This window comes from Aquila chrysaetos, chromosome 13, assembly GCF_900496995.4.
Source record: "Aquila chrysaetos chrysaetos chromosome 13, bAquChr1.4, whole genome shotgun sequence".
NCBI lineage: Eukaryota > Metazoa > Chordata > Aves > Accipitriformes > Accipitridae > Aquila > Aquila chrysaetos.
The window spans coordinates 37,807,725-37,828,531 of record NC_044016.1 but is presented as its reverse complement, the minus strand read 5'-3'; the positions used below and the strand labels follow the sequence as shown (position 1 = coordinate 37,828,531).

Sequence of the window (20,807 nt, the reverse complement as noted above, 5' to 3'; positions counted from 1 at the left end):
TTGCTTATTTTAGTATCAACCTGTAGAGATTCTGGAACTGGGATAGGTGACAGTTTCTGTGCAGACCATTCTCCTGCAAGCAGAAGCTGTAGCCCTGTACAAAGATGCTGATGTACTAATTTATAGAGTTAAACAGACTTGCTTTCACCCTTGATGCGAGGAAGTGAAGGATCAGACCTCTGCGGAGATGGAGCAAGGATTGTACAAAAGTGTGGGCAAGGAAATCGTAATGGTAACAAGACATGGCTTAAGAGTTAGGAGGAGATCTATGGGTTAGGCTTTACTGATCAGGCCAGGCTGGAAGAATGAAAGTGAATTTGGGGTCTGAAATGGATGCAGAAGCCATTCAGATTACAGCACAGGGCTCGGGAAGGTCAGAGGTGCTGAACTTCATCAAGTCCAGCAGAAGAAACTGGTGCTTTGCCCTGGCCAGGACAAAATCTTCTCCTCCATTTCCAGTTCTGAAAACAATTTGTAATCATCCTTCAAATCCCACTCAAGGACCTATCCGTTCCAATGCCTGGATTACTCAGTATACCAGCAAAATGAAAGGTTAGTTTCCTTAGTAAGATATTAAAAATCAGATACTTAGTTACTGGTACTCTCTGCAAAATTAGAGACATTTATACACATGGCAACCCTCACGCCGTCTTAGGACTGTGGTAGCCATCAACGGTGCTACAGCAAAGTCTGCCTGACTGATTAGGAAAATGATGTCAGCTTCGATAGCACCATGTAAAGCCACTTGTTCCAGCTTTCGACATAAATACCGAGAGGTGGCATAACATTAGAGGGCTCTACAAACCACTGAACTAACTAACCTGGAAAGACTTGCTGCAGCTGGCATGACTGGGTGCCATACCAGAGCACCACAGACTCGGCATGCCCAGTCTTTCCTCTGCCAGTCACCCAGGGCCAGGGCCGCGCAAAGGACTGAGCACTCAGCCCCAATAAACCAGCAGAATTTGACAACTACCTGCTGAGAACGCTATGAAATTTAATAGTGAATGAAAAGGACGCCTTAAAAATCTGCACAATTTGACAAATCCTCTTTGTTTCATCTCCCTGGTCAGTACGGAGGAGGGCACGCTCCATTCACTTCTTGGCACAAGAATGCTGTAAGCTGAAACAATGCACAGGGACCAACAACAGAAGGTGCTAGGGATGTCCTCACGCTTGGGGCTTTGTCCTCACTAGGTAGGCTTGGCTAGTTGCTTAGCACTGTTCTTTCCTTTTTCATCTCAAAAGATTACATCCAAATATGAGAGAAGATGAAAGATGCCAGCGAAACAAAACAATTCCTCAGGACAGGAGGTTTCAGCATCTTACCACAACAGTAAGCGACTGTGTAAAAATAATAATAAAAAAACCAAACCAAAACCAAACAAAAAACCAAAACACCAACCACACAACATCCCCTCCCCACCAAAAAAAAACCCCAAACAAAAACCCCCAAACAATGCACAGACACACAGCAGGACACAACAATATGAATGAGAAAATTGGACACTTACTTCACTGAGGAAGGCTGTAGCACTTACTTGATTAATTTCATTAGTTAGTTGGGACAGGATTGTCACTCCTATGATGCAGTGCTCTACACTATCCTGAGGAAGGAAAGCGGGACAAGGAACACAGTTAGCAGTGCCAGGATGCTTTCATTAAGCTTCACCATCATCCAAAGACCTTTCTGCTTGGAAGACTTCTGACATGCTTGCCTAGAAATGTATTATCTTTGTAGTATTGTGATTGGCAAAAAAGCCCATGAGCAATACCAAGCAGAGAATTTAAAACGTGTTTTTAAAGTACTTGTTGTTAGCAATGCAAAGGGTTCTAAAAAGTTCAGTAACATGAGCTAATAAAAGTAGGCACCTTTTATTTAATAGTTTAATCAACATCTTTGTGTTATGCCCTAACTCTGAAAAGATTTATTTAGAATTTTTCTTTTTTAATCAGTTTGTTTAATTCTAACAGAGGCTGTGGTAAAACGTGCAGAAATTTCTGCAATACTAGGATGAGTATTAAAGTCACCAGATGAACACTCTGGGAAATAAACATTCCCCCCCTCCCCTTTTTAAACTACAGACCTTGAACAACATGAGTAGCAGCTGACCAAGTTTCTCCACACACCCGCCCCACAACCCTCCTGCCAAGAAGGACAGCCTATCTCCCAGTGAAGGGAGTCCATTCTTCACAGCCTGTTCAGCCTCTGGCTGCACTTGAGACTGCCAACAAGGGGCCAATTGTGAACTAAGTCTGTTACAGATACCTCTTCACTAGAAACGGTAATCCATTTATCAAATGCTTTAAGAGAAACAACCTGCATTGTTCCTTTGCCCCAGTTTCTGTTCTGTAACTTCCCTTTCCTAGCTCCACCTTGCTTTGCACCTTCTGCACAAATTGCCCTGATCTCCAGCTTCAAAGACTGAACTCATCTGCAATAGAGAAATTCAAGCATATACAGGCTTGGGACCATGGCCACTTCTTTACTGGAGCCATCTCTTGATGACAGTCTCAGTATTTACACAATAATATCTAGACAGAAGCCACTGGAAAACCTTGCTGAACCATGTCTTTAAAAAAGTGCAGCCTCCTGTACACTTTAACAGCCAGAACAGGTAACTTGAGCAAATGGGAACAGACCATCTCAAACTGAACACAGCAAGTAGATATTCACACCATTTAATTAGGTTCCTGATTAAAAAGCACACATTCCCTATGTCACAAGCCAGGAGAGTGAGGACTCTAGCTCTGATAATTTCAGCTAGGAGCACCTGCAAACTATTTGGGACATAGTTACCAGCCCAGAAGGGAACATAATCTTTAAATTACTTAACACCTTCTAGATCTTACTTCACTGCAGATACCAGTACATGCCTAAAATAATAGTAGTTAGCCTGTTTTCTGAATGCCCACACTCTACCACTCCAGAATTAAAAGCCCTGTACACATTACATCTCCTCTTCCACACCGGGAAGAACTTCTGGTCATTTTGATTTCTTCTACTGTCTTCCTCCAACTCTTGATTTTGTGACAAATTTCAGAGCAAATAAATCAGTATTCATAGTGTTACAGGATTTACTGATCTCTCTGGGAGGAAGTTTCAGTTTGGAGGCAGCTGTTGATAATAACGCAACCTTTCTACTAAACAGTCTTTTGGGTTGGAAATGAAACCCTGTACTGTGGTGACAGCACATACATTTATGAAACAACAGTCAGGACTTCTAAAGAAAATTGTTAACAATAACGTTTGTGTAACACACTAGTTTTAAGCTACATTTTGCTATGATAACTTAGCGAAATATCAAACCTGACTTCCGTGGATATATCACCCTTGCAGTGAATGAAAGCAAGTCAAGCATGGCACATATTTCCCTCATAAACAATAAGCCCACGTTTACCATTTTGCACTAATCGGCATGGCGTATTTAAGCTTCAGAGCTTGAAAAAAGAATTGTGCAACTGGAATGCTAAAGATGTGTCTCACCACTGAATACTAATGGTGGCAGTTTCCAGAGGTAAATCCCTGCCCCACCAAACTTTTAATTATAAAAACTGACCTGTCCTGCCAGTTGGCAGCTGCTTAGCCTTGGCAGTCACTATTCACAGGTGAAAGACTGGGCAGAGGATACCAAGGTGCAAAACAATAACTGAAAATGCACAGACTTTCAAATCCCACAAGGTGTGTATTCATCTTACAAAAAATCTGACCTGTAAAAACCTTGTGACATCTGTGATCACGTTCCTGAAGACATATTCATCCTTCTGACAGTCAAACCAGCCCAACTTTGTGATCCTGGCATATAACTGGATTAGTGCTTGTGTGACAAAGGTTGCCAACTTTGGCCTAGTGGCAAGGTAGTTGAGCACATAGTTCCCTGAAACACAGAGAAGAGGGGTATCTGTAGACAAAAACTTGGCAGATGGAACTGAGATGGTAACACTGATAGGAAAAAGCATCTTTCCAAAAGCTGTTTAAAAAAAAAAAAAATCAGCACAGTAGTGGTTTAGATACAAATGTTGACCTTTTACTTGTGCCTTTAACATACTAAAGCTGTGGAACAGATCTGGGAAGTGGTTAGAGACAGGTGAGAGTTCCTCCCCACAAGCCTAACTTTTTTTGTATTATCAGATTAAGTCCAATCCTCTGTAAGCACATGTAAATAGCAAGAAAAGCTGAAAATATTTCAAGACCTTTCCTCGGGGATGATCATCTACCACATCACTTGTAGAAAAGAAAGCAGACTGAATGGCATTCAGACTCCTTCCTCGGAGGAAAGGAAGTATCAGCCCTTCTCCAGGAAAGAGCACTGTGACAGACTGATTGTTCCCTTAAGAAATACTCTAAACAGTATTTCAGAGACCCATAAAGGATTTTCAGTTTTGAAACCACATCCTCAGAAGAGGCAAGCACCATGCATATTTTATACTCCAAAAGAAATTTATAAAATGCAACTGGTTTATTCACAAGCCCACCGAGTTGTCATTCCCTTCCATCTGGAAAAATTCTGTACATTTAGCCTTGAACCCTGTTAGCTAATGATATAGGTGAAAATGCCAGCTAAGAGAAACATTTCTTTGCCTTTTGGGCATCCTGTAGCTTAGGATGCCCAAACTGTAAAGCACAGTAGCTTGCAGAAAACCTCCCACCTGTGGATGAAAGTCCATACAACAAGCATTCACGTTAGTTTGGTTAGAAAAAATTAAGTCTTGTACTTACGAATATCTATTCGTTGTTCCAATGGTAAAGGGTTGTTTGTGCGTGACACGAGTTTTGTAAGGCATGTAGCTGCCAATAACTGGGAGTAGGACGACTGTAAAGAAAAAAAAAAAACACAACAAACCACAAACAGAAGTTTACCGCACACTTCAGAAGATCAAGCAGCAATGCTGGATTTTAAGGTAATTGCTCTCTGGAAATTCAAGTTTAAAGCATTAATTTAATTGGTAAGTCTAAATACTCTACATAGCATTTACACTATGTTTTTATAGACACTAAAGTAAACCAAATACTTGAAGAAAGTGTTTAAGAAAGAAAGGAAAAGCTTTTAAAGAGCGGAAGACAACGGAACTGCCACTGAAGGCAGGAATAAAACTGCAAACATAGTCAAACTGCATGAAGTTACCTTAAACACCATGCCTGAAAAAGACAACTAGTCCTCTGAGCCATAGGAGTACATTACTATACATTAAGAAGTACTTACAACTTCCGCTTGATTACTAAATACAGGTTAAAATTTATTTCTTACAGAACAGCACACAGACTACTGAACTGTAATCTAATTCAGGGACACAAATGATGGCATTCAACCACCTAAAACCCCTGGCTGCACCCGATTCCATAAATTACAGCCAGGGAGATGACAAGCATTTTGCATGCTAATTTCTGTAATATATAGCACTGTAGAAAGCCTAGTATCCAAGATGCAGGAAACCTATTCATTCCAACATTCCCAAGGACAGTCAGGTACAAAGTGAGTCAGATCCCGGACTGAACAAAAAACCCTCTGGCAAGGGTCAGAGAGGCAATGGATCACACACAGAGAATGAAACTAGGCTTTAGGAACTTTCCTTTAAAAAAAAAAAAATTATTTGTCCTCAGGTAAACCAGTTACTAGTTCCCATCAGAAGAGCTTCAAATCACTTTGTTTTGAATTCACTGGACTTCAAATTTAACAAAAAGTTAAATAATTTGCTTTGTGTAAGTTTGCTAAGCCTGTTAAGTGTCACTCTTCTCCCCCTCCCTTCACCACCACCTCCTCCTCCTCCTGAAGGAGTTACTCTTTACAACAAACAGGCTGTCTAATGTTTCCTATTTTTGTGAACAAGGCTCCAATCTGATAGATATGAAAGCTGGATGCACATTCTGCCGCAAGTCCAATCTTCCAAGATCATGTGGCAAAGCCATTTTAAACATTATTTGTGCTGATAGAAAGTAAAAACCAAATGGCCACTTAAAAAGAACGCTAAAAAAGTCAGGCAAGACTTACTGCTGGCGTATTTTACATCCTTTCTGTAACACTAATTCTAAAGCACATGATCTAATTTTCCCTGTTTTGAACTGCTGGATTATTAAGACAACACTATAGCAGGGGCAATTTTCCAAGGAAACATTCCAGAAGAAACACTGCTGGTTTTATCCCCCATGAACCTCTATGCACACACCATTTTCTCCCCAAAGCCAATAGAGAAGGCAGTGGTTCCCACAGTCTATGAAATACCACTGCCATAATAATGTTTTCAACTTAAAGCTTGACATGTCTGGGTGGTAGTCTGTGAAGAATGCAGCGAGGCCCACAAGACATTAGAATTGACAACCCTTTGTAGTAACCCCTGCAGCAGCATAATTAGCCATCAGAGCCAATGTTTTTTTTGGCACAGGCTGCCCACAAATTGAGATACGTGAGATCATACTGGATATGGAACATAAAGACTGCATACCGGACCTTGGGGCTATTTCCCTTATCAATGCCCAAAATACCAACATACATTTTGGACAATTATATTGTTTTACATACACTCCCTCTTTCTAGAAGAAGCTGGCACTTGCTCAGGCAGTCTGGACTGTTGGTGAACTCAACCAAGGCTTTCTCTGCCTGGAGCCGTGTCGCAGTGTCTGTGGTCTCATACAGCTGCTTGCACAGGTTCTCTAGCTGGGCTAGGCTCTGGAATACAGGAAAACAAATCAATTAGTAACAAGAGGTTTAACAGTTTAGTTATGCAGCAGTTTTACCCAGGTTATATATACATATACATACACACATAGATAATTTCACTGTTTGTGCAAAGGAAGGAAAACGCTCCAACTCGTAGTTTGTTCTTCCATCAACTAAATGCATTTAACCTACCAAATGACCTGTAGAGAAATTTCACAGCTACCTCTTACACCTGACAAAGTACCACACTGTCTTCCCACTTTCACCAATTTTTACCCAAACTCAGGCACCCACTCCCAGGGTCAGCACTGACCCAGCCCGAATGCACCGTACCACGTGGCTGATGAGGTCTGGAAAACCTCACACACCTTGTGCTGTAACGGCGATAATCCTAACCCACCCATTTTAAATAGCAAAAAAACATCCTCACATCTAGCTTTTATGTCACACAGTATCAAATCCTCACAAACTTAGTTTATATTCCCTTTGCAGGGCACCATAACAGACTTCAGCATCCCAGGATGCTGGAAGGATCTCACATTAAATCTTCCACATTACACATGCCAAAAATACCTAAAGCAGAACAGAGAAAATGAAGAATAGGATGGATGCCTTTGAGCGGTGTCTCTGTGAACGCGTTTGAAGGGAAATAAAACTACCGGGCAGATTCTGTGTGCTCAAACAACTGGAAAATATTTGCCATAAACTGTGATCCAGGCAGATGGTTTCCCCCAGTGAAATCTTAGGTGTCCTAGTTAAAAAGTGGCTTCACAGATGGATATAAATACTCCCTCAGGTTCTTACTGCTAGATTAATAAGCAGGTATTTTCAACTGCTTTAGGGCTACATTCTAAGTTTCCAGGGGTAAATCATTACAAGCATACCATAACTTTTGTGCTTTTGTGCATTTGTAAAAAAGAGGATAGCATCAAACTAATTTATTTTTGGAGGACAGATTGTTATGCAAAAGCTGAGTTACCGACAGGGTCAGCCGACGGATTCATGTACCACATCAGCACACAGCTGAAAGCTTTCTTATACACAAGCGCAGCAATTCCACACCAAAAGCACACAGAAGGTTCTGATGCTCTGTTGCTGAGATGATCATCAGATAACATACTGTTAGAAGAAACACAGAGGGGTACCCTCTGCAAAAATTCTCTTACCTCGAGAGCTCTGATTTTTTTTTTTTTCCCCGCAAATAGCAACTTCATGGAAAATGTTGCCCTGACAGCTTCATTACTTCAGAGAAATTACAGAACTTTGCCAAATGCCAGACAGCCGTTCAACATACAGTTTTGTTTTTGAGGAAAGCAAAATCCAAAGACTTAAGCTCTGCACAAAAAATCCTCAAAAATCTAAGATTAATATAAACCATTATTAACCATAAACTATTATAAACCATACTGACTCCAGTTAAGCATTGGTCAGCACCTGTCGTTTCTTATAACAAATCCACTTCCAGTTACTTAAAATCAGTTGGCAGAGTCTACATACAGGAAGGTGACTGTTTATGTGTATCATCTTCAGCCCAAGGACAAATTTCAGCCCAGGGACCATTTCCCCCAAACCTCCAAAATCCCTGCGACCATTTATCAATTTGAAAAGCTACCACGACCACTCGGTCCATGTGCATATGATGGACCGAATCCTTGGGAAGCGGCTCAGCCTGGCTCCACCACGCCGGTGGGACAGCGATGCATTGCAGCCCATGGTCCCACACCAAAGCACTGAACGCTGATCCGGAATGCTGATTGCACTACAAATAATTGTAGTTTACAATTTTGGAAAAAAAGTACCTATTTTTTACAAGTTTTACATCACCATGCATTAATTCTTCAAGAAGCTCAGGAATGGAGTTTCCCTACAGTCAGCTTTCCTCACACCTCTGAGAAACGCCAATTCCCTGCGACTTTTTGTGAGTCACATGGTGGCAATAATCATGGCTCCTTTTGTGCGACACTCACCATGACAAACACCCTTGTTTGTGCACAGTGTGTGATCCGTGCCAGCCTTCTTGCAGATTACAGTTAACTCCCTCGGAGCCAGAGGAAACACACGACCTCCAGGGCTCAAACAAAACAACTCCAAAAAGCCAACCATGCCAACCCAATATCCCATCTGCCGCCCAAGAGATACAGCACACAAGATCACCGTTAAATGCCCCATTAATGACACTGCGGTCATTAAAGCACAGTTTTCCTGTGGGGGAAAAAAAAAAAAAAAAAAAAAAAATCACACACATGGAAAAGCTCGTCCAAATTATCCAGGACTGTGAATCCAGCAACTCAATGGGAATAAACGTGCACTCTATTCACGTTAGATTAAGCCAAGCATCCGCACTAGGTTTTAAACATATTTTTAATACCTTGTCTCTTACTGTGCAGTGTCAGCTGTCCCAAGTGTCCCTGTCCAGACAATTCTCAAGTTGAAGGTCACTCAATAGTTCTTCCTCACAGTATCCCCAGATACACAGCTACAGAGGGGGCTGCAGGATGGAGAGTATTTTGGGGCACAGCACCAAAGCCTACGAGGACACCTCAAAGGGAAAGCTGATGTCCCAACTTCGGAGTTTTCATCCATTATTTCACGTTTGTGAATAGTCATTTTATTTTTTAATTTAATGTGCTCAAATATCTGAAAACAACATTCATGATAAGCTGTAATCCAACCAAATAAATTTCTCTGATGAAAAACCTCTAGGAATAATTTTTAGGGTTGTCCCACCAACAGATTTCTTTTCTCCTCTTGTGCCCTAACTCACACGGACAGGCAGAGCAGTTAAGCTGCCCTGACACTGCATTCCAGGTTTGTAACATTAAGTTTTCAGCACATTTTAATATTGCCATGAGGGCAGCGGAGCTCCCCTCCTCTCTGCTGACTGGGCAGAGATCAGGCTAGCCTTACTCCAGCACCCAGCTTCAACAGTCAAGAGACGTTCAGGCATTACGGGTAGCAAGTAGGTGCGGATTATTTCACTACAAACACCAGGCGATACCTACTCTTTCAACCAAGATAAAAAAAATACCATTTAGTATAATGATTATACAGGGCAAGTCCTCTGTATATTCTAGATAAGGACTAAAGCATGAGACAGCAGAGTATTTGAAACAGGGAGATGTTCCGGCATCCCACTAGTGCTGCATGCACGGGCTGCCTTACAGGACAGAAAGGTATGCGTCCGGTGAGCCGAGAAGGAAAATACCACTGAAGACAATTACAACTAACCAAAACTTGTGTTCATGGCTCCTTTGAGAATGAACAGCTCCAAAAACTCTTTGTAAAAAGAAGAAACCCATACTTTGCACCTAGGGAAGGCAAGGAGACATTGATGAGGGCTCAGGGTAGCAGGGGAGCCGATGGGGACTCTGCATCCAGGGGGGCACCCCAGCGGCTGGGATGGCATTTTCGGAGGAGAACTGCTGAGTCACAGGAGACAGCCCCAAATGTCAAACACCTCCTCCTGCACCGGCTCCCAGCCTTCTGAATTGCTCTTATCTGCTCCTCACATGACAGCACTGAAATCCCAGGATTTTTCTACAGTTGCACATACCATATTCTATTAACACATACTTGTACACCCTAAGTATTTTATGCAGTAACGAAAAAACACCCACATGGTCCAACTTCTCTCATACATTACACTGCAAAGGCTAAATGACAACCTGAAACACCGGCTATCTCCCAGCTCGGAGGATGTGTCTTAAATGCATACCGAAAAGCCTAAACTGCCACTGAATTCTTCACATAACCACCTCTCGACTCCAAGCACGGCATAGACGACGATCACTTCACTTTTCCTCCTGTGTGCACACACTTTTTTTCCCCCCCTTTGAAGCCAAGACCCAAACAATGCCTACGCTTTTTCCTCCAATAAAGTGTGGCAATTAATGCCTATTAATGGAAATCTGCATCCTATCTCAGTGTTCTTCTAAATCCAGCTTCCAGGCATGACATCTTATTATGTCACTGTCTACAAGCCTTAGACAATTTTTTTTGCAAACAGAAGTTGAATTAAGTTTGTGTCCCCAGGAAAAAAAAAAACCAAACCAATATCATATGTTTGATCCATCTCCCCAAACTGAAGTTCCTACACTACAAAGCACTGGAGGATAATGCAACACATCCTACAATTGACTCCCAACACCATTGTTTCGTATGTGGTAGAAGTGTTTTTCAACAAGGGAAGGTAAATATTTATCAGAAACCAGCAAACTCGACAAATGATTAACAAAACTTCCACTCCCCTTCCCCCTCAAGAGCAACAAGCTCCAAGGGAAGTTTTGCTACAGACTGACAACCTACAGAGAGTCGGGAGACTCCTTTCCACCAGAGCCCGGCATGGAGTAAAGCTCTCTCCACTGCAGGCTGCATAGTCCTGAGCAGGAACTGCCAATCCATCAGCCTCATATGAAGTTTGCATCATGTTATTGCTTATTTTTTAATAATATCAAACACGGAGAAGTGAGTTTTCCTCCATATATGGCACCAACTTTGTACAATCTTGGCCTCAGATGCTTGTCCACTGAGAGTAGCTGTGAAGCTCAAAATGTGGAAAAAAACCCCCAACCTATCAATCTAATTTATACTACAAGCTACAAATAAAACTCGTCACTGTTCAGTGTTTTCCCCACGGTGAAGATAAACAATGTGTGATCATCTTTAAAATGATAAATACTACAAGGAAAGTAACAGCTACCTAAAAGGAGTCCCCGGGGGATGGCTGTGGAATTGATCTTGTATTACACGGTTGCTTAAGCAACACTCTTTACATCCAAGGGCTGCAATAAGCTCTAGGCAGGTTTAGTTCAACAGAGTTTGACTTCGCCACGCTGACAGTTCCCATTTCAGAAAATTGAGGAAACGCACGCTGTGCTCGGCGCACTCAAGATGGCAGAGCCAGAAAGTAAGCAGGAGTGTACACAGCCAGCCCCTATCGCTCAGAGGAAGCAGCCAAGCAATAACCCCACAGATTCAGACATCTAAAATGGAGTATTTGGCTTAACAAGATCAATCCAAACTTTTCTGCTGCCTGGTGGTTCTTATCCTGAAGGATGTGCATTGCTGTAAATCCTCCAGGCACACATTGTTTCCAAGACATTCCTTCTTCCTGCCTTATGGTTACTGACTCCCCGAGCCAGAGATCCTGCAACATGTTTAATACAGTTATTTTTGTCCCAAGCACATTCATCCATTTTAACATCCCCCAACTGATTCCCCCATATGTTATAACCAAAGCCAGGCTTTGCAAGTGCCGGGCAACTGCAGGGCAGGCAATGAGATGTTTATGTCCCTGCTGGCTATAAGCATGCAACAGGCCCCAGAAGTAGTTACCTGTGTACCTCCAGGATGTGGTGTCACGGCGGTGGGAAGAGACCATGATCCATGTTTCCTTTCCCCCGAACATCATATGTCTAAGGAATATCGATTTCTGTATTTGCCAGTAAACACGCACACCCCTAGCACACGCAGCGTTAAAGCAAGTAACACGAGATGCAGTGCACGCTTCTTTAACGCAGCACCCAAATCTTTGCGTTCTGTCCTATGCTGTCACTGGGCATCAGCTGCACAGTGCGTGTCAGCTTCTGCTCTTCAAAGCTGTAGACATTAGCTAGCTTTCCTCAATTGCTTGCCGACTTTACAGCAAAACAGGGAGGAAGAAGATGCAGCATGCAGTCAGGGCTCCAAAACACTGTGTTTTAACAAATGCAACCGTGCAATGAAGATGCATTGCAGCAGTCAAAGGGCCCTGGTGTTTTAAGTGACTAAGGCTCAGAGAATGCCTCAGGTCACTTGATGAATGTCAGGTATTTCAAGCAAAAATAAAAAAGCTTTTAAGCTGAGCGATGCAACTATTAACTGCCAAGGACCAGGATGATGCACTTCGTAAGTACTCATAGCTGTAAAAATCAAGGCCTCATGGCTCATCACCCTCATTTGTTAAGAGAATCTGAACAACAAATTGCCCATTTCCATTTACCCTACTAATAACAGAGAAAGCAAACCTACCTACACCCTTCCAGCACATCTCAAAATTATTTATTGTGGTAGTATTTTCAGGCATCTCCCGGGGAATCAATAAAGAGCTCTCATTTCTTTCTCCAAGATGAACGGTGCTCAAGCGCAGATGGAACAGGGCTGCCTTCAGGATTCAGCCCTGTCATTTTACTGCACAACGCTTTAGAGCAACTCTGCACACCACCCCACAGAAACACTTCAAATTAACACTAACACTTCCCATAACTTAGCACTGACAACATATAACCTTGTATGTTACACAGAGCAGTTTCTATCCCAAAGAGCTTAAAGAGGAGGAACATGATACCCTTAGTGGGTGGTGAAACTGTTGAGAAACTCTTCAATATTCTAGTTGGGTGCAAACAAATACTAGTGCATAATTTTATCAAGGCTTAGCTCTATAAGGACAGCCATTTGTTTAGCTATCTGCTAAGACATGAGAAAAAAGATAAGGTAATGTTTGGCTTTCTAACACAGGGCATGTCCTAAGTGAGCAGTCCTGGAGCTAATTATACCTCCGAGGGAGGCCAGTGGCACCGAGAACAGATCGAGGGCTAAAATCTCCAAGAGAAACCTCTACATTTCTGCGTTGTCAGGACTTCCAGATGCTAGCAGAATCCGTGTGCATATACCAACAGCCACGAAATAAATTAAAAAGAGGTTTGACAATGCATCAGATTTATTTTTTTTTTTAAACAATGAAACAGATGCAGTGAAAATGAGAATCATCCCTGCTTTCAGTGCTGGCCAGCTGGAAGTGTTTATTTCACCTTGACCGTGTTCTGGGTTTGCACATTTTTCATGCAGTACTGAGTCTGATATCATGCACAACTCAAACTGCTAATTGGAAGGTCTGACTCCTATGGAAAAATGGTCACATATCTATTATCTTCTCTGAACACTACATGTGATTGTGCAGCATGACCCACCTGAATGCATAATTCAGTTAGAAGAGGAGGTATGTTACAGAACAAACAGGAAAAGTAAAACAACAACAGAGATACAATGGCCCAAGGCACCAGCTTCTGGAGTCAACAGAGATAAGACCATCAATGGAGGAAAAAGTGGACAGGCTAGGAAAATGCACATGGCTGTAAACTATGGCAAATCTTTCTTGTATCGGAAATCTGCCAAACATACTTGAGGAAAGGTGAAGTTGAAAAAAATCCACTTGTCTTATTTAAAAAAAAAAAAAAATCTTTGAAAGTTAGCTAATTTCTGGAACAATAAATCATGTCCTGTTTTGAAGAAACTGCCTCTATACCACGACAGATTTCTACTAAACTTAAGACAACCATTCCTGAGTTCAATCCCCACTGACGCTGCTGAAGTAGTAATGAGAGATCCCTGGCAATTTAACACCTAGGAATGGCTGAATTACTGAATTCTACCCCAAGAAAGGCCTCTCTCCCAGCGGAAGGACTCAGCAGGGCCCTAGGCAAGGACAGCAGCACAACTGGCCTGGTAACTGCAGCAAGCAGGTGCTCCTCCACTTTTGAGAATAAAACAAAGGAAAGGCTGGAACAGCACCAACACCTTTGCTACAACAACAGGAGAATGAGTCACTCCAGTTTTTCTTTACCCTTTTATTTATATGCCACAGCTAATACACTGCTTCAGCAATCGCACACTTCTAACCTCTCTTTTTCAGAGCTGAACATTCCTTGTGCATCTGAGGGCTTTTCATTTGGCAGAGGTTGGCCATTTTCTAACGAGCAGCAACCAGGAAATTAGGAAACAGCAAGCACAACACACACACAGAACCACCACAATGCTGGATACACGGAGATGAGAAAGCTGCAACCATTTGGATGAGCTAAACCTCTCAAAATTCCTTCTACCTGTTGATAACAACTACAGAACAATGTATTATAAAGAGAAAGGAGTCTTGCCATGCAAATCAGCATTCCTCATTTCAGTAATGTGGGCACACAGTCGGGGCAGGTACCAAGGTCGCTGCATTTCCCTCAGTAGACAAAAATGTTTTTCCTATTATTAGGAGTAATGGTACAACCCAGATACCTCTAGGTGTGAATACAGTTTTAGAGAACAAACAGAATCGGATTTTGCGTACTTAGTCTGAAAGACACCTCTGACACCTTAGATGGTTATTTTGGAAGGATACAGAAAACCTATGTTTTGTGCCTCAAAATCAGAAAATCGGGCAACAGGCACCACAGTTCCTTGCCTGTGCAGGTCTGTAAGGTTCAGACAGATTCAAAGCACTGCCACCATATGATGTGAGCAGGAGCTGCAGCTGTGGAACAACCCTTTTCTCTAAATGGTACCATAAGCATTGTGGGGGATTATTTTTTATTTGTTTAGATAGCAGGATAACCTCTGCGGGGTGCCACTTTGGAGCACCACACAAAAAACAGTAACACACCTTCTACTCTTCTGACAGTTTTAGCTGAGTAATATTTTTTTCCTTTGAACTCTAGGAAGAACAGCTCATTTACAAAATGATCTGAATGAACTGAAAATTGCTTTTGAGGTCACAGATCCCCCTGCTTGCTTTGCATTTGTTTAAGAGGAGGAAAAAAATTAGTCTTCAGCATTGCCTCATCCCACCACATTCAGGACACGGAACAGAAGGTAAGGACTCTCATGGCAGATATCAGGGCCTAGGGAGAAAAACTAAGGCAACTGCACTACTGGGCAAGCTGCAGTGAAGCAAGCTGGCTTTCAGATTTCTGGGTCTCGTCCTGTCTAATAGCAGTAACAGACAACTTTCAGGGTACCCGCTTTGCAGAACAAGCCACCTTCAGGTGCAACAATCAATACCACACATCAAGGCACTGCGAGCACTAAGCGTTTTACCCAAATGGGAATCAACTACCAAAAAACCCCAACAACTCAAGACCAAGCCCCGCACACCAACAGGTCTGCACCAGGCATACGGCACGTGAATTTGTTTGAGACACAAAGCTGTGCTCCGAGATGATGGTTCAGGAGAAACCAGAAGCCTTCCAAATACCCAAAAAACTCTGGAGGCACCTCCGATCATATGAAAAACTAAAGCTACTACAGGACTGCTCAAACTCACCATCCAGAAACAGCAAAATAACCCAAGCACTGCAAATCACCCTCAACTGGTTAAACTAGTGTCAGCTACAGACATTATCAAGTGCTAGAAGAGAAACAACAGAATTAGTATTTTCCACTACCACGTCCTTGGACTGTAACTCCTGTAATCAGTGTTCACAAACACTCTGAACAAGGGCAGAGTTTTCAAACAGGAATTCAACCAAAACACTTAGATGATACAGCAATAACACCCCTGTCCAATGGGAATATAGGAAACAGAGAATAATTAAGTCAGAATGATGGGCTGTGGAATGAGCCACGTAAAAGGTGCATTCAAGAACCATACATTACAGAAAATGCCACTGCAGGACAGACACAAATCCTTTGTAGATCTAGAGTTGTGAGTCCACAGGGTATACGGATGCAGAGCTCATTTTACTGGCAATAGATAAAAAGGATGGAAAGGACTTAAAGATGATCCTGAAGTGCAGCTATTTAGCAGAAAAATGGAGGCTATTTCTTTTATAAACTGATGTTACAACACAAGAAAACACACAGTCTGCTGGTAATCCTGCTACAAGGTAAAGCCACTGAATGATACATTTCTCAACTAAGAATCTTTCTGATGATCTTACCTAAACAGTGATCAGATCTGTTTGACATTAGGTAGACAAGACTGGAGCAAGAAGGCTTGCGTGAGCTGCAGAAAATAGTATGTCAGCTGGGACAGGAATTCTGACCCTTTCCTTGCAATAGCAGGAGTCCTCACTGCTGAGACCACAAAGGCCAAAAGGTGTTAAAACGTTCAGATTTCTAGATCACCTGCTTTTGTGGATCTGACTCTTCAGCCCCATCAGATTCAGTTCAAGTTAAATAGCTGAGGATTGCTCTCTCCCTCCTAATATATTCTCCCATCTCGAGAGACATGACTCCAGAGCTGCAAACAAACCCGGACAAGAGCAGGTTAAAGCCTCTTCTCCATTGCTGAGTTACAAGGCCAGAGCCTATTTCAGCTATAAGCAGAGATAGGATGTTAATGAGCAGCACAGAAACATCCACAAAATGCTTCACAACCTTTGTGCTTTATACATAATTTTAATATCCCTAAACCCACGTTATTTTAAATCCTACAGTTAGAAGAAAAAAGGCAATTATTAGTGCCAGACAGTCCAGATTTCTCCATGGCTGCCCAATGGCCGTGAGGGTGCCAAAATACCAAGTCACCTCGCGCTTGCGTGCCACGAGCATAAGGAAAGCAGCAACAGTGATGGTGCTGATCAGTCAACACAATCCAAGACAAGTAGGGGCACTGTGCCAACCAGGCATGAAATAAAAACAATACAAACTAAATAAAAGAAAAGAAAGCAATTGCTACTGACCCTGCCTTCACTTCCTGCTGCCTGGCTATACAGATACATACACATTATAGATTTGCTTTCTGACCTGCCAATGTGGGAAAGAAATCTTCAAAGCATCCCCATTCCCATTTGGAAAAAAAGAAGAAAAAAACCTCCTTTTACAGAATTCATCCAGTAACCAGAAGTTCCCCATTACAATAAATCAAATTAAGATACTATTCAAGCTAGCAAAGTACTCAGCTGAAACAGGCAGGTAAGGACACAATTTGCCTGTCTGATTCTTGTAAATACCTTCTTGTTTGATTTTCTCGTTCTTGTGTTACTAATAAATTATACAATACCGAACAATATGTTAAAAGGAGAACTGTAAACTTTAATTTAAAAAGTTCAGCTAGAAACCCACAATTACACTTTTAACTACCAAAATGCTGCAAGCAGAAGGAAGTGCCCTAACACTATACACGCAGTTTGAATGATCTCAAACAAGGGAAAAGGGGAGAAGGCAGTCAGTTAAAAGATGAAACACGTTTTTCTCTTCTAGTGCTAAAACATAACTTTTTTGCTCTCAAGCTGGGTGTTGATTTACATGCAAGACTCATACCAGGTAAGTCCTGGTAAGCCAGACAGCCCTGTGAGCACACAGCGTGATGTTTAACCAGCGCTCCTGCTCCAGGTACTGCAGCGTGACACACGACATGGCATGCCGGGACGTCCTGGCATGGCGCTCTCCTCTGCCCACCTGCAGCATGGGCAAAATTGCAGAAGACGCAGCTCAGAGCAGCTATAAACAACAGGAGAACACATTACACAGTGCAATCACTGGCCAATTGCACCCAAAACTAGTTTAAATTGTCAAAGACCTGCTAAAAAAATACTTCGTGTTCACAGTACTCAACTGTGGCATGTTATTTTTCTGAAATGCAGCATATTTTTCAGCCTGGAGAATTACGTCTGATTTCCAGAACAGGACAAAAGGCAAGGAGAGAAGGAAGAGAAGGATCAGACCACCAAAGCACATTTATAATGGAGATCTTGCATCACCCAATATTCAAAGTATGCTACCAGTCAGATGTCAAGCACCAAAGCGTAAAGCTGATGTTCTATCCTGACCACACCAAGGCAACGAGCTTCCCCCTTGCAAACAATTATCGGAGTTAGCAGGGACCATGAATAAACTTCACATTTTGTCCTTAATGAGAAACAAAAGCAAAAATGTCAAGCTTCTGCTGAGGTATTTTCTGGGTGGTTTAGCAACTATCCTCCAACAGTACCTTTTATTAGTTTGTTAGAACTAACACATACTAAAAACAACCAACAAGAGAACCACTGTCGTCAACAACTGCATGCATGAGGCCACGCCAACCATCAATTCAGTGACAGATCCTTACGGTCTGGCCTGACTTTGAAGGTGTAAGAAGCATTTAATTAAAACTCTTCCCCCTAAGTAGGTCTAAGTCCTATATTCCTTGCACAGTCAAGAACAGGGAGAACCCAAAACAAGCAGAAAGGACCTATCCCCCGCTAACTGCCCAATCAGCGGGCTCTGACTTAAGGCTATCAGAGATAGGAAGGCTGTGAGCAACACCTTATCATGTTAACACCTCAGTGTGTTTGACTCCTACATTTCCAGAGGTTACACCAACCAGGCTTGACTGGAAAACTAAAAAATTTTTACCGTGGTCTTTTCCACTACTGCAAACCCACTATTGAGAAAAAGCCAACTGTGCCAAAGTTAGATGAGCAAAGAAATAACAAAACCCTTCTTGCAAATCAAAGCTGAAGATGCACAGAGAGCGTCACGGGGGCCAGGTGGTACCAGCATTGCAATTGCACAAAAGGCCAAAGACGCACAAGCATAATTATGTTGGGAAGAATGAGAGTGACCTCAGACACAGACAGCACTGGTTACCCTTGTAAAAAAGAAGTAGATTCTTGCAGCTAAGCCACACAACGGTATCACCAGAAAAGCATCACCAACTATTCATAAATGCCTTTTTGAAACCACAGCTTAGAAGAAGGAAGACAAAAATTACATTTTTGCTGGCAATTTTACATAGTAAAAATGTAACTTCTTGAACATTGCTTTAGTAAGCCTGAGCCCTATAGACTCATAAAACACAACTGCGCTGCCCAAAACCAAGGGCAACGAGACATTATTAACAGTAATAAAGTTCTTGAGCTACAGAGCATTCAGTGTTCTCTTAAAATGATTAAAATGAACAAATCCTCCTTAATTGTATTAGTGTTGACTACCCGAGGGAACATAGCTCAGTCGCTAAAGCAGGGAGAGGAGACCAGCCATCTGACAGCATGCTCACAGCCTCAACCTGGCTGCTCCACTCCTCTCCTCTCTGCCCCTCTCTGCCCTTTAGCAGGCACCTAGCTCATGCCAAACTGAGCTTTGCCTTCCCCCTTTGTGCTACAGAAGTTTTGAGATCTTCAGGTGAACTATTATGGATAGAATTATAACTTAAACACAGAGTAGCTCCAGCCCACTGAATTCAGTGACAAAATCTCCCACAGGCTTCCATGAGGCCAGGATTTCACGCCGAGCCCGCCTCTCGGCAGGCTGCTAATGAGCGTGAAAACCCACAACGAAGCCACCGAGTTCTCCTCTCCCATCTGGGCTGCTTCAAAACACCATCATCTGGAGGAGAGGCACAGCGGGCTGGGGTTGCTGCCAGGACCTATGTATTGGACACCTTACCTGCTACCTAAGGGACCTCCAAAGTACGCTCCAGATGTCGGCTCGGGGACCAGGAATAAACTGCTGGCCGTGGAGTCCCCAGAGCTGAAAAGGAGTGTCCACTTTTATCAAGTTTATCAAAGCCTGGCCACGGAGATCTTGAGATACTGAACTGCAACTGTATACCTCCACCTTTCAGCTGAAATCCAACTCTCAACACCTTCCACTGGTATTCTGCAACTTTGGTGCTGAGCATCCAAACAGCACAGTTAAAAAGCGCATAACTAAAAAAAAAAAAAGCCTAATTTACAAAAGAAATGCTGCCAGCTCTATTTTTAGTCAAACCAGTGTTTCCACCTCCCCAGGTCCAGAGCATTCCCTTGGGCTATTCTGAGATAAACACAATTCCTTAATAAGAGCTTTCAGCGAGTCCAATGACACACGGAAGGTAAAAGCTTGAACAAACGAAAAAGTATTCTAAGCAATTTGTAGTTGGGCAGCAGGCTACATCGTGACTCTTTTACCAAGCGAGTGCAAGGTTACCGAGATATCAAATGGGAAACACGCATCTTAGTCTCCAGGGTTTCCTCTGGAGCAAACTGAATGTTATAGATTTCTAGAGCCAAATTAGATTTTGTGTTTGAGCCAAAACAACGTCCTTTAGAATACAGAAACACATAAGAAAAAAAAAAAATTGGGGTCCTATTAGGGATGGAGAAGGAATTGCCCTAGGAAACAGTCTTGAAAAAACAAGTCGTGTCCCCCTCAGGACACGAGTACAGCACAAAGGAGCCTCCAACACCAGTGAGAAAATCCCTGTGTCCTTCCTCACACTCACATGGTGCGACCCGTTTCTGTGAATTACAAACACGTGGTGGCCGTGACACCAGACTGCCTACCCAAACACACTTTTATATGTTTGGTTTTTTTTTTTTCCATTGAGCTTCCTCCACAACGGTATCAAGACAAAATAAGTCACTTCTGTCTGCAGCCCACCTGGTGCATCTGGAGGCCCCAGCAGAACCTGCACACTCAACTGCTCCAAACATGCAAGATTTCTGG

The 20,807-nt window shown here is 42.5% G+C and overlaps 1 protein-coding gene across 3 annotated transcripts in view; it reads right to left on the bottom strand.

The window, feature by feature from the left end:
* Positions 1-20,807, bottom strand: part of XPO7 (exportin 7) — a 50,087-nt gene that overhangs the window by 25,917 nt on the left and 3,363 nt on the right. Inside the window, exons 1-5 of one of the 3 annotated variants that reach the window (XM_030034822.1) lie at positions 17,145-17,267; positions 6,519-6,665; positions 4,721-4,814; positions 3,712-3,878; positions 1,515-1,607 (exon numbers count right to left, since the gene is read on the bottom strand). In XM_030034822.1, the coding sequence (XP_029890682.1) occupies positions 1,515-1,607; positions 3,712-3,878; positions 4,721-4,814; positions 6,519-6,665; positions 17,145-17,252 (609 nt within the window). In that variant the 5' untranslated portion in view covers positions 17,253-17,267. Of the gene's footprint in view, positions 1-1,514; positions 1,608-3,711; positions 3,879-4,720; positions 4,815-6,518; positions 6,666-17,144; positions 17,268-20,807 lie in introns of those variants that run through there. The other 2 variants (XM_030034823.1, XM_030034824.2) reach the window with 2 other exon arrangements.